This window comes from Dendrobates tinctorius, unplaced genomic scaffold (genome assembly GCF_039654945.1).
Source record: "Dendrobates tinctorius isolate UK_male_01 unplaced genomic scaffold, ASM3965494v1 ptg000030l, whole genome shotgun sequence".
NCBI lineage: Eukaryota > Metazoa > Chordata > Amphibia > Anura > Dendrobatidae > Dendrobates > Dendrobates tinctorius.
This window is the reverse complement of record NW_027361698.1, coordinates 63,022,755-63,038,691: the sequence shown is the minus strand read 5'-3', so window position 1 is coordinate 63,038,691 and position 15,937 is coordinate 63,022,755. Positions and strand designations below refer to the sequence as shown.

The 15,937-nt window shown below is 44.8% G+C and overlaps 1 protein-coding gene across 1 annotated transcript in view; it reads right to left on the bottom strand.

The window, feature by feature from the left end:
• NAA15 (N-alpha-acetyltransferase 15, NatA auxiliary subunit) overlaps window positions 1-15,937 on the bottom strand; it is a 102,221-nt gene that overhangs the window by 55,379 nt on the left and 30,905 nt on the right. Inside the window, exons 5-6 of the mRNA XM_073572116.1 lie at window positions 14,421-14,555; window positions 1,072-1,225 (exon numbers count right to left, since the gene is read on the bottom strand). Of these exons, the coding sequence (XP_073428217.1) occupies window positions 1,072-1,225; window positions 14,421-14,555 (289 nt within the window). The remainder of the gene's footprint in view (window positions 1-1,071; window positions 1,226-14,420; window positions 14,556-15,937) is intronic.

Sequence of the window (15,937 nt, the reverse complement as noted above, 5' to 3'; positions counted from 1 at the left end):
ATGCTGGAAAACATGATACCTTACAGAACAACATAGAATCATCGAATGGTAGAGTTGGAAGGGACCTCCTGGGCCATCTGGTCCAACCACCTGCTCAAAGCAGGATTCACTAAATCATCCCAGACAGATGTCTGTCCAGCCTCTGATTGAAGACTTCCATTGAAGGAGAACTCAGCACCTCTCGTGGCAGTCGGTTCCACTCATTGATCACCCTCACTGTCAAAAAAGTTTTCTCAAATATCTAATCTGTGTCTCCTCCCATTCAGTTTCATCCCATTGCTTCTAGCCTTTCCTTGTGCGAATGAGAATAACGATGATCCTTCTACAATGTGACAGCCCTTTAGATATTTGTAGACAGTTATTAAGTCTCCTCTCAGTCTTCTCTTTTGCAAACTAAACAATCACAAATCCTGCAACCTTTCCTCATAAGACAGGGTTTGCAGACCGGTCACCATTCTGGTCGCTCTTTTCTGAACTTGCTCCAGTTTGTTGATGTCTTTTTTAAAATGTGGTGCCCAAAACTGGACATAGGATTCCAGATGAGGTCTGACCAAAGAGGATTAGAGGGCAATAATGACTTCACGTGATCTAGACTGTATGCTTCTGTTGATACATCCTAGAATTGTATTTGCCTTTTTTGCTGCTGCATCACACTGTTGACTCATGTTCAGTCTGTGATCTATTAGTATACCCAAGTCTTTTTCACATGTGCTGTTGTTTAGCCCTATTCCTCCCATTCTGTATATGCTTTTTTCATTTTTATTGCCCAGCTGTAGTACTTTGCATTTTTCCCTGTTAAAAACCATTCTGTTAGTTGCTGCTCACTGATCCAGTTTACTTACATCTTTGTGAATCCTCTCTCTTCTCTAGTATTAGCTATCCCTCCCAGCTTTGTGTTGCCAGCAAATTTAATCAGTTTACCTTCAATTCCTTCATCTAAATCATAAAGATGTTGAACAATACAGGGCACAGGACAGAGCCCTGTGGTACCAACAATTGAGATTAGTTATATACATATAGCACCAGTAATTACACAATGGTAAACACACATATTGAATGCTATACAAGTACCTTTTGTTTCTTCCACTGCCAGCTTATCACATATCTGCTTTTCATAGGTGCAGAGGTGATGCAATGCCTCCTTGTACAGCTCAGCTTCTCGGAGAACCTGGTTCTGGTAGAGCAGCAGTTCACTATACTCATAGTCAACTTTGTCTGGTGAGGTCTACGGAGGACAAAAAGCACATAGGCCTTTAGATCAAAATGAAGCATAGCGAGACACTGCTCTTTCACTCAATAACCAGTACAAGCCCAAACTCTTGATTCAATAAATTATAATATACTAGCTGAAGAGCCAAGGCATTGTCCGGGCATATTAACTAACTTGTTATAACAAATTATGATTAATATATATATATATATATATATATATATATATATATATATATATATATATATATATATATATATATATATATATATATATATATATATATATATATATATACATATACATACACATATATATACACATATACACACACACACAACGACAGAGCAAAGTCCAGCAATAACGTGAGCAATCCAGGATGCTGTTAAAAAATTATTTTCTCTTTCTTTTTATTGATAAATCCATTAAAATACAATGGTCCAAGCAGTTCAAAACAGCAGTAATGCAGGAAAGTCGTGCAGATAGGACTACACGTTTCAGTGGTAAAACCCGCCTTCTTCACGGTCCAGAATCTGATCTGCTTTCCAAACATGGAACCTTATATACATCCCACTCCCGTTTGGGTAATTATAGACATATGTAACCTGACCATAAGATTTAAGTGGTACAAAAACATATAACAATAGTACTAACCAGTATTGTATAGTACAAATATATCAATAGTGCATAATGATATCCAGGCGGTTATTAAAGCCCTGTGGCATACATGTCCCCAACTCAAATATCCACCTACTTTCTTGTGAAAATCTCCACCCCTCAATGATTTTTTTTACATGCTCAATGCCCATAAAGGAGAAACCACGTAAATCCCCATTATGTTTTTTTGAAAAATGTCGGGATACTACTGATGCACCAACCATAGGCAGATTACTGGCGTCTGACAGGTGTTTGCGGAGTCTAGTTTTAAGGGGATTCATCGTACAACCTACGTATTGCATACGGCATATATTGCAATTAATTAGATACACTACATTCTCCGTATTGCAGTTTATAAAAGAACAAACATTAAACTGTTTTTTATTGGAGATAGATGTAAATGTTTTAGATTTATTGTGGCTATAGTGGCTCTCAATGCTGGTTTATATAAGAAAATGAACTTGCTGGATTTAGAAAATAGTAGCACTTATATTGAATTGCCATCCAATCCGACTAATTCATTTAATTCTGAATTATTACATCTATTACAGGAGGGAATTAGTATGGGTGCTATCTCAGACAGAATTAAAAAGTTTATTTTTTGTGCAACACCGATTGTTCCAATATACCACTCACTCCCTAAAGTTCATAAAGAGGTTTTTCCTACCCCTCTCAGACCCATTGTGTCTGGGATCGGATCATTCAGTGAGAAACTTGGGGAGTGAGTGGACTTTTATCTTCAACCTTTTATAGCCATTAACACCAAGTCATCTTAAAGATTCCAAAAGTATAATACAGATTATGGAAAAATTTTACTGGCAATCTGATTATGTGTGGTTATTTTGCGATGTGGTCGGGTTATATCCTTCCATCCCCCATCACGTCGCATCACATATTATTTGTCCAGATACAGTAATTATGAGGATTCCATCCAGAGGTTTGTTTCCTCAATTCAATTTCTTTTAAGCCACAACTATTTTATGTTTGATGAGAGATATTTCCTCCAGACACAGGGTGTGAGCATGGGCGCTAAGTTCTCACCTTCCCTAGCTAACCTGGTTATGTCTGTGTGGGAAGAAAACTATATCTTTAATAATGATAACCCATACAAGGATAATATTGTTTGGCTGGGGAGATTTATTGATGATCTGATATTTGTCTGGAGGGGTAGTCTCTCGTCTGCAAAAAGTTTTTTCTCCTATTTGGATTTGAATGATTTCAACTTAAAATTTACCAGTAGTGGTCATGAGGTATCAATTAACTTCTTGGATTTGAAACTGACTGCAGATCTGGACAATGATGGGGTTCTGATATCTCCCTATAAAAAATCTATTGCATGTAATAGTATTTTAATGGCTTCCTCTAATCACCCCAAACATGTCATTCAGAATATTCCTGTGGGGGAGCTTATTAGATTAAAAAGGAATACCACATCTAGTGACAAATTGGAGGAAGGAATTGAAATGACCTGTAATAATTTAAAAAAAAAGGGGGTATCCTAATTGGTCCTTGGAGAGAGCCAAGAAAATGGTAGCAGGCATGGATAGGGTTAAGCTGTTGGAATCTACTGAGAAAAAAAAAAAAAAGACAGTTTGACTCTAAAAAAATCTAGGGTGGTTTTCAGTACCAATTATAGTCCTCAGTTTAATTCTATTGTTAAAATCATCAAAAAATATCTTCCTTTGTTGTCTCAGAACCATGTTTTGAAAAATATTGTGGAAAATAATGATATTGCCTTTGTGGCAAGAAGAGCCCCGACTTTAGCTACATTATTATCACCCAGCATGTTTAAAGATCCGGATAAAATTTCCCCTAGCAATTGGTTAAAAACAACAGGATTTTTTAAATGCGGTGCCAATATTTGTAAGTGCTGCGGTTTTGCTAATCTAAAACATTTACATCTATCTCCAATAAAAAACAGTTTAATGTTTGTTCTTTTATAAACTGTAATACGGAGAATGTAGTGTATCTAATTAATTGCAATATATGCCGTATGCAATACGTAGGTTGTACGATGAATCCCCTTAAAACTAGAATCCGCAAACACCTATCAGACGCCAGTAATCTGCCTATGGTTGGTGCATCAGTAGTATCCCGACATTTTTCAAAAAAACATAATGGAGATTTACGTGGTTTCTCCTTTATGGGCATTGAGCATGTAAAAAAAAAACCTTTGAGGGGTGGAGATTTTCACAAAAAAGTGCTTGCAAGAGAAAGTAGGTGGATATTTGAGTTGGGGACACGTATGCCACAGGGCTTTAATAACCGCCTGGATATCATTATGCACTATTGATATATTTGTACTATACAATACTGGTTAGTACTATTGTTATATGTTTTTGTACCACTTAAATCTTATGGTCAGGTTATTGTATTTTTCTCTAATATGTTGAATCCTTTCTTTATAATTCTTATGCATGTTGTATACTGATCAATATGTGGATAGTTTATATGTTTGATCTGCTTTTATAAGGAATAAATTCTTGGACTTTAAGTGCGCTGCCAGACAGATTCAATAACCACACAAGGTTAAAAAAGTTAACCCTTTAATCCCTACGCGTTTCGAAGCATAACGCTTCTTCTTCAGGGGTTGATACATCAGTTGTATCAACCCCTGAAGAAGAAGCGTTATGCTTCGAAACGCGTAGGGATTAAAGGGTTAACTTTTTTAACCTTGTGTGGTTATTGAATCTGTCTGGCAGCGCACTTAAAGTCCAAGAATTTATTCCTTATTGAACTGTGGTGCGGTTCCGCTGTGGACCGTTGGATGTGCAGCAGGCTGACTTACTATGCAGGCTTTACTTTCTCTTTGAGAAGGTGAGTATAATACTTTCAGTATTTGTACATTTTACCCGGATAAGACCCTATTGCGCTTTTGTTTCAACCCTTTAGTGAATATAATTTCTGATCTGCTTTTATAACACATGTTTTTTAGTTACTCACATATGTCTATAATTACCCTAATGGGAGTGGGATGTATATAAGGTTCCATGTTTGGAAAGCAGATCAGATTCTGGACCGTGAAGAAGGCGGGTTTTACCGCTGAAACGCGTAGTCCTATCTGCACTACTTTCCTGCGTTATTGCTGTTTTGAACTGCTTGGACCATTGTATTTTAATGGATTTATCAATAAAAAGAAAGAGAAAATAATTTTTTAACAGCATCCTGGATTGCTCACGTTATTGCTGGACTTTGCTCTGTCGTTGTTCACATTTGTATGGATGGACTCCTACATCCAGATATTATATATATATATATATATATATATATATATATATATATATATATATATATATATATATATATATATATATATACACACACATACACACACATATATACACTAGCTGAAGAGCCCAGCGCTGCCCGTGCATAGTAACTAACTACGGTTAGTTATAACAAATTATGATGAATATATATATTTTTTTTTTAATGTAGAGCCCCGCCCACTCCGCATAGCCACATTCACTGTAATATGCCACATCGTACCGTCAGCCAGAGCTACCGGACAACAACCCCTAATATCCCACATCATCCTGTCAGCCAGAGCCACCGGACTACTACCCCTAATATTCCACATCATCCTATCAGCCATAGCCACCGGACTACTATCCTTTATATCCCATATAATCCCATCAGAGCCACCGAACTACTACCCCTAATATCCCACATCATCCCGTCAGCCAGAGCCACCAGACTACTACCCCTAATATTCCACATCACCCTATCAGCCAGAGCCACCGGACTACTACCCCTAATATCCCACATCATCATGTCAGCCAGAGTCACCGGACAACTACCACTAATATCCCGTATCATCCCATCAGCCAGAGCCACCGGACTACTACCTCTAATATCCCACATCATCCTGTCAGCCTGGGGTCAGAAACAGAGCGCTAAGTTGAACGGTTCTAACTTCCATACCAATGATCCCTTTAATAGAAGCCTGGGGTGAGAATCAGAGCCCTGAGGGATTTACCATAACTTCCTTACCGGAGATCCCTTTAAGAGAGGCCTGGGGTCAGTGCCAAAGCGCAGAGTGGATTTGCCCTCACTTCCATACCGGGGATCCCTTTAAGAGAGGCCTGGGGTCAAAACCAAAGAGCTGGATGGATTTGCTCTGACTTCCATACCAATGATCCCTTTAAGAGGGAAGATGTGCCTACGGGATGGAGGATGTGTGATGTGTATATGGGCACAGGAGGGGAGATTCATTTCTGTCATGTGCTCTATGCTTCTTTTTGGGAGGCAGACAATGGCTGGGAGCTTATGTTCCCAGGGATGCTAGATTTCTCCCACCATGTCAGTGTCTGTTGAGGTGTTGTCAAGTGGGAGAACTTGCTGATAGCAACCAATCACAGCTCAGCTTCTTTTAAACAGCTCTGGTGAAATGAAAGATGTTTATTGATTGGTTGCAAGGAAAACTGTTGCTCATAGCAACCAATCACAGCTCAGCTTCTTCTAAACAGCTCTGGTGAAATGAAAGATGCTTCGTGATTGGTTGGTGATACACACACATTCAATTTTATATTATATTTATATTTTTATATTTATTTATTTTTAATAACGACAGCCTGGTTGTGGAATGGCACTGTTGTCTCCTTTAGTACTTCTACAAAACCACCATGGTTACTTACCGGTAGTCGGTTTTTCCGGAACCCATGACAGCACACCTGACACCTGAGAGAGGGATCCGCCCCGCCAGGACCCTACTGAGACATAAGGGGCAGCACCTCTCCCCCGCTTCAGTTGGGTTACAGAGCATTAAGAGGACTTCCCGGTTAGTTAAATGTTTAATCCAACACCATATCACTTAAAAGCACTCTACTAACTGTGCACACCCATACGGTGAAAAAGGGGGGGGGGAAAATATACGGGTGCTGTCATGGGATCCGGAAAAAACAGCTACCAGTAAGTAACCATGGTGGTTTTCCCTTCACCCATGACAGCACACCTGAGAGATTTTTGGAGACTTCGAAACACCTTAGGGAGGGACCACCGCTTGCAGCACCCTTCTACCAAAAGTTAGGTCAGCAGAGGAGGATAGATTTAATCTATAGTGCTTAAAGAAGGTGAGGCCCAGGTAGCGGCCTTACAAATCTGTTCAATTGATACCTCTGCCTTTTCAGCCCAGGAGGTCGCCACGGCTCTGGTGGAATGAGCCTTGATACCGTCAGGAATCGGGATACCACTAGCTGAGTAGGCTACACTAATGGCCTCCCTAATCCATCTAGCAATAGTCCCTTTCGAAACCCCATAGCCTTTCCTGGCACCCTGAAAAGCTACGAATAGGGACTGGGACCTCCTCCACTGGCTAGTGACAGATATGTATTCTAATAGAGCTCTCTTAACATCCAAACTATGGAATTTTTCCTCCCCCAAATTTTTTGGATTCTCGCAGAAGGATGGGAGGACAATCTCCTGACCCCGATGGAAATCTGATGTTACCATAGGCAGATAAGCGGGGGTCTGTTCTTAACACCAACCTATCCTGAAAAACTTGTGTATAAGGTGGATTTACCGAGAGAGCCTGTAAGTCGCTTATTCTGCGGGCTGACGTAAGGGCCACTAAAATGATCGTCTTTAGGGTCAGAAACTTTAGGGGTAGCTGGTGTAACAGCTCATTCGGTTCCTTTGTAAGGGTCTCTAGCACTAGGTTTAAATCCCAAGGGGCTATTCTGGGTATTGGGATAGGCCTAGCTCTATGGCAGGATTTAATGAACTTGGCTACCCATCTATTTGATGCCAATTTTCAGTTGTAGAGCGCCCCTAGTGCAGACACCTGAACTTTAAGCGTGTTCACCGCTAACCCCATCTGCAACCCCGATTGCAAGAACTCCAGGATGGCACTAATCGGGGGTTCTTTTTCTAACGGCTTACCTAGGAACTGTAGGAACTTATTCCATGTTCTGCTGTAGATGTTAGTCGTCACTGGTTTCCGACTCTTTAGCAGGGTGGCCACCAACCCGGGGGGAGAACCCTCTATCCATTAAAAGCGACCTTTCAAATTCCACGCCGCCAGATGGAATCCTTTGACCTGAGCGTGGAATATTGGGCCTTGAGCTAGTAGGTGCAGGATTTCTGGCAGAACCCATGGATCGGAGAGGGACATTCTTTGTAGTAGAGAAAACCAGGGCCTTTTCGGCCAAAACGGGGCTATTAGATTCACCCTGGCTTGATCGTTTCTGATCTTCCTGACAACTGTTGGGATCAGAGCCACTGGGGGGAACACATAAGCTAGTCTGAAGTTCCACTGGATGTGCAATGAGTCCACTGCCCATGGCTTTTCCCTCGGGTTTAGAGAGCAAAACCTTTGTTTGCCTGTTGTGCTTGTTGGCAAAGAGGTCCATTACTGGTTCCCCCAAAGCTGCATTATTTTTTGAAAAATGGACCGATTTAGCACCCATTCTCCTTGCCCCAGGGTATTGCGACTCAGAAAATCTGCCTCTGTTTTCTGCCCCTTTTATGTGTAAGGCTGTCAAGGAGTGTAGGTCTTCCTCTGCTCAGAATGTCGCTCGCCGCTTTCATTAGGGAGTGTGATCTTGTCCCTCCTTGGTGGTTGATGTATGCCACTGTTACCCTGTTGTCTGACATGAGGAGTACATTGCGACCCTGGAGTAGCGGAATGAAGTGACTTAGGGCCTTGTTCACTGCCCACAGTTCTCTTGGGTTGGAAGATGCCTCCATTTCTTGAGGTGTCCAGGAGCCCTGGCCTATGAGGCCCCTTAGGTGTGCCCCCCACCCCGAGGAGCTTGCATCTGTCGTCTGTCCCACGGTATTCCTGAGGTCAGATTTGAACCGTCCTGCCACCAGTCGAGAGAGTCTCTGGTTTTTACAAAAAGCTCCAGCTTTCCTTCTAAACGCTCTCTTAGCGATCCTTCTGCTGATAATATCTCCCCCTGGAGTTGTCGGGTGTGAAATTGAGCCCACCTGGCCGCCGGAATACAGGACGTTAGGTTACCTAGTAGGGACATTGCCCTTATCAATGTCATACATGGTTGGTTTTGGGCCGCCAAGGCCAGATTCTGTACCTTCTCCATTTTGGACTCTGGGAGCAGACACGCCTGCCTTTCTGAATCCAGTATAAAACCCAGGAAGGTCTGTTTTTTTAGGGGTTGTAATTTCGATTTTTTGAAATTGATTATCCACCCTAATTCTTGCAAGGTGTCGGTCACCCGGCTCAACTGTGCCGCCGTGCAGTTGTCCTCTGAGCTGCCCACTATAAGGAAATCGTCCAAGTATGGTATTATGACCGTATCGTGAATCCGGAGAAAGGCTGTCATCTCCGCTATGACCTTGGTGAAAACTCTCGGGGCTATGGATATGCCAAATGGAAGGGCTCTGAACTGGAAATGCCTCAGTATGCCTTGGATATAAAGCGCTACCCTCAAGTATTTTTGATAATCTGGATGGATAGGGATGTGATAATATGCATCCTTTAAGTCGACTACGGCCATAAAACAATCTTGATGTAGTAGTTTAGTAGCTTCACGGCCATAGCCACTGACTCCATCTTGAAGGTCTGGTTTCTTATCCATTGATTGAGCCGTCTGAGATTTATAATCGTCCTGAATGATTGATCTGTTTTGTTTTTTTTTAATCAGAAAAAGGGGTGAATAGAACCCCCTTCCTTCCTGTGTGTGTGGGACCTCGTAAAGTACCCGCTTGTCTATCAGGCTCAGGATCTCCGCTTCTAAGGCCAACTGTTCTTCGGTCACCTTCCTGATGGGTGTAATGACAACCACGGGTTTTGGCTGGCGAATAAAGGGGATCCTAGGCCTTCTCTTAAGATGCCCAGGATCCAGGTATTGGAGATCTTTTCCCAGGCCTGGACAAAGAGTGCCAATCTCCCCCCCACTGGAATACTGGCGTCATTGTGGCGATTTCTTTGAGGTGGAGGTGTTTCCACCAAACATAAATCCCGACTCTTTTTTTCCTTTTATCCTCCCATCTTCTCCTGTCAGCGGGAGGACGCCCCCTATTGAATCTTCCCCTCCGAAAGGGCTGTCTCCTCTGTTCCGTCGGGAACCTAGGGAAGCCTTTTTTCCTATTGCTTTCTTTCTCCAGGATATCGTCCAAGTTCTTGCCGAATAAGAACCGACCATCGCAGGGTTAGACTTAGAGCACAATTTAGCTTTAGACTGTAGGTCACCCGGGCAGCCCTTAAGCCATAACGCGCGTCTAGCAGCATTTGATAGTCCCGCTGCCCTAGCTGTCAACCTCATAGAGTCTGCCGAGGTATCTGCCAAAAAAGCTACTGCCCCGTGCAAGAGATACAAATCTGCTAAAATTTTCTCTCTTGGGACCTTTGATGCCAGCTTCTCTTCTAACTGCTGCAGCCAGATCATGAGGGAGCGTGCCATGCAGGTGCCTGCTATCGCCGGCTTTAGTCCTCCTGCTGTCGCTTCCCACGCGTGCCTCAAATATGAGTCCGCCTTTTTGTCCAGCGGGTCTCTAAGAACCCGAGTCTTCCAAGGGCAGGGCCGACTATTTGGAAGACCTGGATACGGCTGCATCTATTTTTGGGACTTTGTCCCATATCTCCGCATTCTTGTGCTCAAAGGGGTATAGTCTCTTAGAGGTGGACGGAAGGGCCCCAGATTTTTCGGGTTTCCTCCACTCTCTCTCTCAATAAGCGCCTGGATCTTCTCGTTCACTGGAAAGGTCTGTTTTTTCCTCTCTTGAAGCCCCCCAAACATGACATCCTCTAGGGTTTTAGCCGCCCTTTCTTCCTGTAGGCCCATTGTGGTTCTAATGGCCTTTAGTAGAGCATCTGTGTCTTCTACAGGGAAATATGGCTTACCCCCCGTGTCACTGTCTGAGGAGGATGCCTGTTCCACCTGAGATGAGGCTGATGAGGAATCTGAGGGAAAACTAGGGGGATTCTTCCAAATTTTCTTCCTTTTTTTCAATACGGTCTTAACTGAACCCTCCATTTCTGACCTGAGGGCGGATATCAAATTGGCTGCGAAACTAGGCACTTCCTCCGCCATGGTCCGCTGAATGCAAGAGGCACAGAGATCTTTCTGCCAGTCTCTTGCTAGGGGAGTTTTACATATAGCACAGTCCCTATTGTTCTTCTTCCTTCCTGCTTTTTTGGGCCTTTCCTACAGGGTAAAGCATACAACAGAGAATCCCTATTAACATAAATGCTAGCATTCACGAAGATCACTCACCACCCGTAATCAAGGGTACCGGACTCGGAGGCTGCGTCGGAGCACGTGACCTGTGCTCTCTGGACCTTGAGGATTCCCCTGATCTGCGGCTGGGGCGGCTGCTACTTGAGCGGCTTCCATGTTTGCCTGAGGGTTGTGAGGGAGGCAGACACAGCGATCTCTCCTGCTCTGACTCCATTTTCCACCGTCTCCCACGCCGCTGGTCCTTGGTTATATGCAGCCTCTGTCGGTGGTGTCTCCTCCCCTCCCCCCTGTGACCGCCGGACGACAGCTTCAGAAAAGCCGGCGTAGCACCCGGCGCCATGACACCGTCGCCCTGTGCTGACGTCAGCTGGCGCACCCACAATCAATAGCGTCGCTGACGTCAGCGGCCGGAAGGAGCCAGCGTCTCTCCCCTGCCACGGGGATCGAGACGCAGCGTGCGCGAGGGGAGGGCGGCGCGGTGGGGGCTCCCCGGAGCCACCGGGATCCCATCGGCGCCCACACGAACCCGGAGCCCAGAGGAACACTGGGGACTGTGCTTCCAGGACCCGACGGCCGGCGCTACAGATAAGTTACCTGTTCTTCCGGCGCCGGGACAGGCCTGGGTCCCTTTCTTTCTTTTTTTTCTTTCTTCGCCCATGACAGGCACCACCACAGTGAGATTCCTTCCAGGACAGGAACCCAACTGAAGCGGGGGAGAGGTGCCGCCCATTATGTCTCAGTAGGTTCCTGTCCTGGCGGGGTGGATCCCTCTCTCAGGTGTCAGGTGTGCTGTCATGGGTGAAGGGAAAATGGACTAAAACTTCATATAAACAATATTGTGGAAGAGCGAAACTAAAAGGTGTATTCATTCCAGTAATATGGCAGTATCACCTATCCACTTCTGATCGTGGAGGGTACAGTTGCTGAGACACCCAAAGATTGCCAGAACGAGGACTTCTGTCACCATATTGGAGTGGCTATACGCATGCACGTCTGCAGTTATAGTGTTTATGGGACTGCTGGAGCATGTCGACTACAGAGCTCAGCTTTCTTTAGCAATCCCATAAAGAGTTAATGCAGTGGTGACCCATGCCCACTGGCACACCATTCAGAGTGGGTGGTCCATGTTCTGCAGATATGAGATGCCAGCCATTGGATCCCCACTAATTTATGTGTTAACACCAGATAAGGAGACTCAATTTGTGGCCTGATCAGTAAAAATCTGTGGGTGGTGGAAGGGAGGCCTGCATATTTCCTTACCTCCAGCATTAACAGATTTTCTTTTGATTAGTTGGACTGACATTATGTCATCATTATGGCATGACTCTCAGTCAACGTTGCTCCAGTCCCGGCTAATCAAAAGAAAAGAAGGGAATGGCGGTTGCTGAGGAGGTCCGCAGAACGTCTGTCCAGCAGCCACAAATTACTCAACTGGTCCTGTGCATCGGTGTCCTGCAAATCGATTCTCCAATCTCTAGTTATCACTGATCCTGTGGGCAGGTTCTGCTACATAGGAACACAATATACATAGGATCTTCTATCTCTATGTAGGACAAAACTTTGATAATTTGGCTTTATAAATCTTTATGCTAGTTGAAAGGCAACACTTGTCAGTTATTTAGGAATTACCTTAAAAAATAACTAGCAATGCTGACATTATAAACAACTTCCTACAACAGTCTACACAGCACTTTTGGGGAAAAAAAGGATTTACAATGCATGCTAAAATAAAACAGGATCTTCAGTACATATTGGAATACCCAATTGCATGTATAAATGGCTGGACATGAACAAAAAAAAAAAAGGATATTAGCGGGCTTTGTCAACCCCTTAGTGACTAAAGCCCCCGTTACACACAGCGAGATCGCTAGCAATATCGCTGAAATGTCACTGGTTTTGTGACGCAGCAGCGATATCGCTGTCTGATACTTACCTGCGACCAACTCCCCCGCTGGTTATCGCTGATCGCGCGAGAAGGTCCTGGACCATTTCTCGTCGGGCGCTTCCTGCTGGGCTTCCTGTGGCGCCGACGAGCGACGCGTGGACGCGGGCGGGAGGACGTCAGGATCGCCGCGTCTGACAGGTAAGTAGCGACCGCTGTATCGCTGCTATGTCGCTGGTGAGATCTGCCGGTGTTGCAGCTCACTAACGACCACTTAGCGATGCACCAGCGATCCATATCGTTGTCTGGATCGCTGGTGCATCGCTTAGTGTAACGGTACCCTAAGTCTCAATGGAACTTAATGGCCAGACAATTTTTTCCCCTGATTTTGCTTCCTCTCTTGTAGCAATCACAATTTTTCTCCATTTACAAGGCTGTAGGAGGCTTTGTTTCATGTGGGACAAATTGTATTATTTTAGCGCTGTTGTGGGGTACATATATATTACTGTGAAGTTTCTGTAATTTTTCTTTGCAACGCAAATATCAGTACCAAGCAATTTTTGGTTTAAGTCTTTTGGTTTATGCTTACACCGAATGTGGACGTATATTATGAGCATGTAGATACATAATATCTGTAGGTGTTTCTTAGATATGCAATAAAATGTGTTTATATAATAAAAAAGTTTTATTTTTTGCCGTTCGCACCTATTACTTGGGGGGGTAACTTGACACTCCGATTCTCTAAAGGACATTTATTTTTTTTCCCCACTGTAAATGGCATTCATAGTAGCCCCAATGAGAGGAAAAAACAGCCCCCTGCTGTGCCAGGTATCACTAGTAGAGCCGTTTGGGTCCGCTAGGGCCCAGCAGCTCTCCTATACTGGTAGAAACCCGCCAATCGTGTGAGCACCAGATCCTGCAAAAGAATCTGCAGTATCAATGCTTCTATTCACTGCAAAGCGCTCAACAGCAAAAGAGAAGACAGACATGGTAATAAATAGCTTCTGTCTTCTGCCCAGGAACCCCAGCTAAGTCTGACAATCAATACTGGACCTCCTCCTACTGGGAGCAGGCACTTTAACACCAAACTGTAAATTTACAATGGCAAAGGGTTAAAGCCCCAGAACAATTGCCATGGGATTTACGTTACTAGTTCGGTATCTGGTAAATTTATCAATGATACAGTGGTGGTAAGTCATTGATCGCTCCCCTTTCTCAAAATAAAAAAGTTGCTTACTAAACCTTCAGATCACTGGGATTGAAACGCTAAGCTACCTGAACTGTATAACAAGAGCTCATCAGGCAAGGCAAGGCCAGTAACAAACGATCTGACTTCTCCATGGGGTCTCCGACAACCAGAACCACTCTCAGTGTCTCGGCAGCGACATTTAAAACCATTTTAAGATATTGCGCGATCAGGCAAGAGGTTATAAGGACGCTGATGGAAAGAATTCACTTTTCATACAAGGCCAACTATCTATTCAGCACAGCAGGCAATGTGGATATAAAGCAGTAACAACTCAGAAGTTACCTGTTGAGTTTTCCGAAACTCCTCAAGAATCTTTGCTGCCATCTCATAATCCTCCAGCAAATGGTACGCAATAGCATATCCAATCCAGGAGGCTCTTTGCGCAGGCCGGAGCTGCAGCAGCTGATATCTTGTTTCCTGAAAAAAACATTTTTGTATCTTGAAAATACTACTTCAAAAATCTTCATTATACAGCACAGTGTGTATGTCACAAACAGAAATAGCAGGAATAGTGCAAAGCTAGAAAATTAGAGCCCAATTTAGCTTGGGCTTTACATAAAACACTGCATTGATGTTGGAGAATATGCAGGAACAGGAGGTACAGTGACCTGGTCTATGGCACCTTCATGTAAGGCAGATCAGGAGATTCCTTTAGACCAGTGGTCCCCAACCTTTTTTGCACCAGGGACCGGTTTCAAGCAAGACCATTCTTCCATGGCCCGGCAGGGCGGGGATGGAGGTGTGGCATGGGCGGGGCTTTGGTCATAAGGGGGCGGGGCTATGGACACGGTTGTAGTGTAGCAGTGCATACTTATAATTAAATAACATTTATAATGTGACTCAACTCGCCATAGGTTTTGAATAAGTGCTCCATCACCCCCTTCTCCCCATCATTGCCTTCACCCCATCATTGCCTTCACCCCATCACTCCCTTCTCCCCATCATTGCCTTCTCCCCATCACTCCCTTCTCCCCATCATTGCCGTCTCCCCATCATTGCCTTCACCCCATCACTCCCCTCTCCCCATCATTGCCTTCACCCCATCACTGCCGTCTCCCCATCATTGCCTTCACCCCATCACTGCCGTCTCCCCATCATTGCCTTCACCCCATCACTGCCGTCTCCCCATCATTGCCTTCACCCCATCACTGCCGTCTCTCCATCATTGCCTTCACCCCATCACTGCCGTCTCTCCATCATTGCCTTCACCCCATCACTGCCGTCTCCCATCATTGCCTTCACCCCATCACTCCCCTCTCCCCATCATTGCCTTCACACCATCACCCCCTTCTCCCCATCATTGCCTTCAGCCCATCACTCCCCTCTCCCCATCATTGCCTTCAGCCCATCACTCCCTTCTCCCCATCATTGCCTTCAGCCCATCACTCCCCTCTCCCCATCATTGCCTTCACCCCATCACTCCCTTCTCCCCATCATTGCCTTCAGCCCATCACTCCCTTCTCCCCATCATTGCCTTCACCCCATCACTCCCCTCTCCCCATCTCCTCATGTCCCCATCTCCTCCAGGGCCAGGCTACACAAACACAGACCAACACACACACACACACACACACACACACACACACACACACACACATAATACGTACACACACACACCACCTCTCTCCTCTCACCTGCCCGCCGCCCGCGCTTCCTCGCTCTGACACAGCAGCGGCGCGCTCCTCTCTGTGTCAGAGACAGGAAGCGCGGGCGGCGGGCAGGAAGCTGGACGGGTCCTTGCAGCTCCGCTCCTGCTATTCCCTCCTGCAGGCAGCGGAGCTGCTTGGATCGCTCCCTGC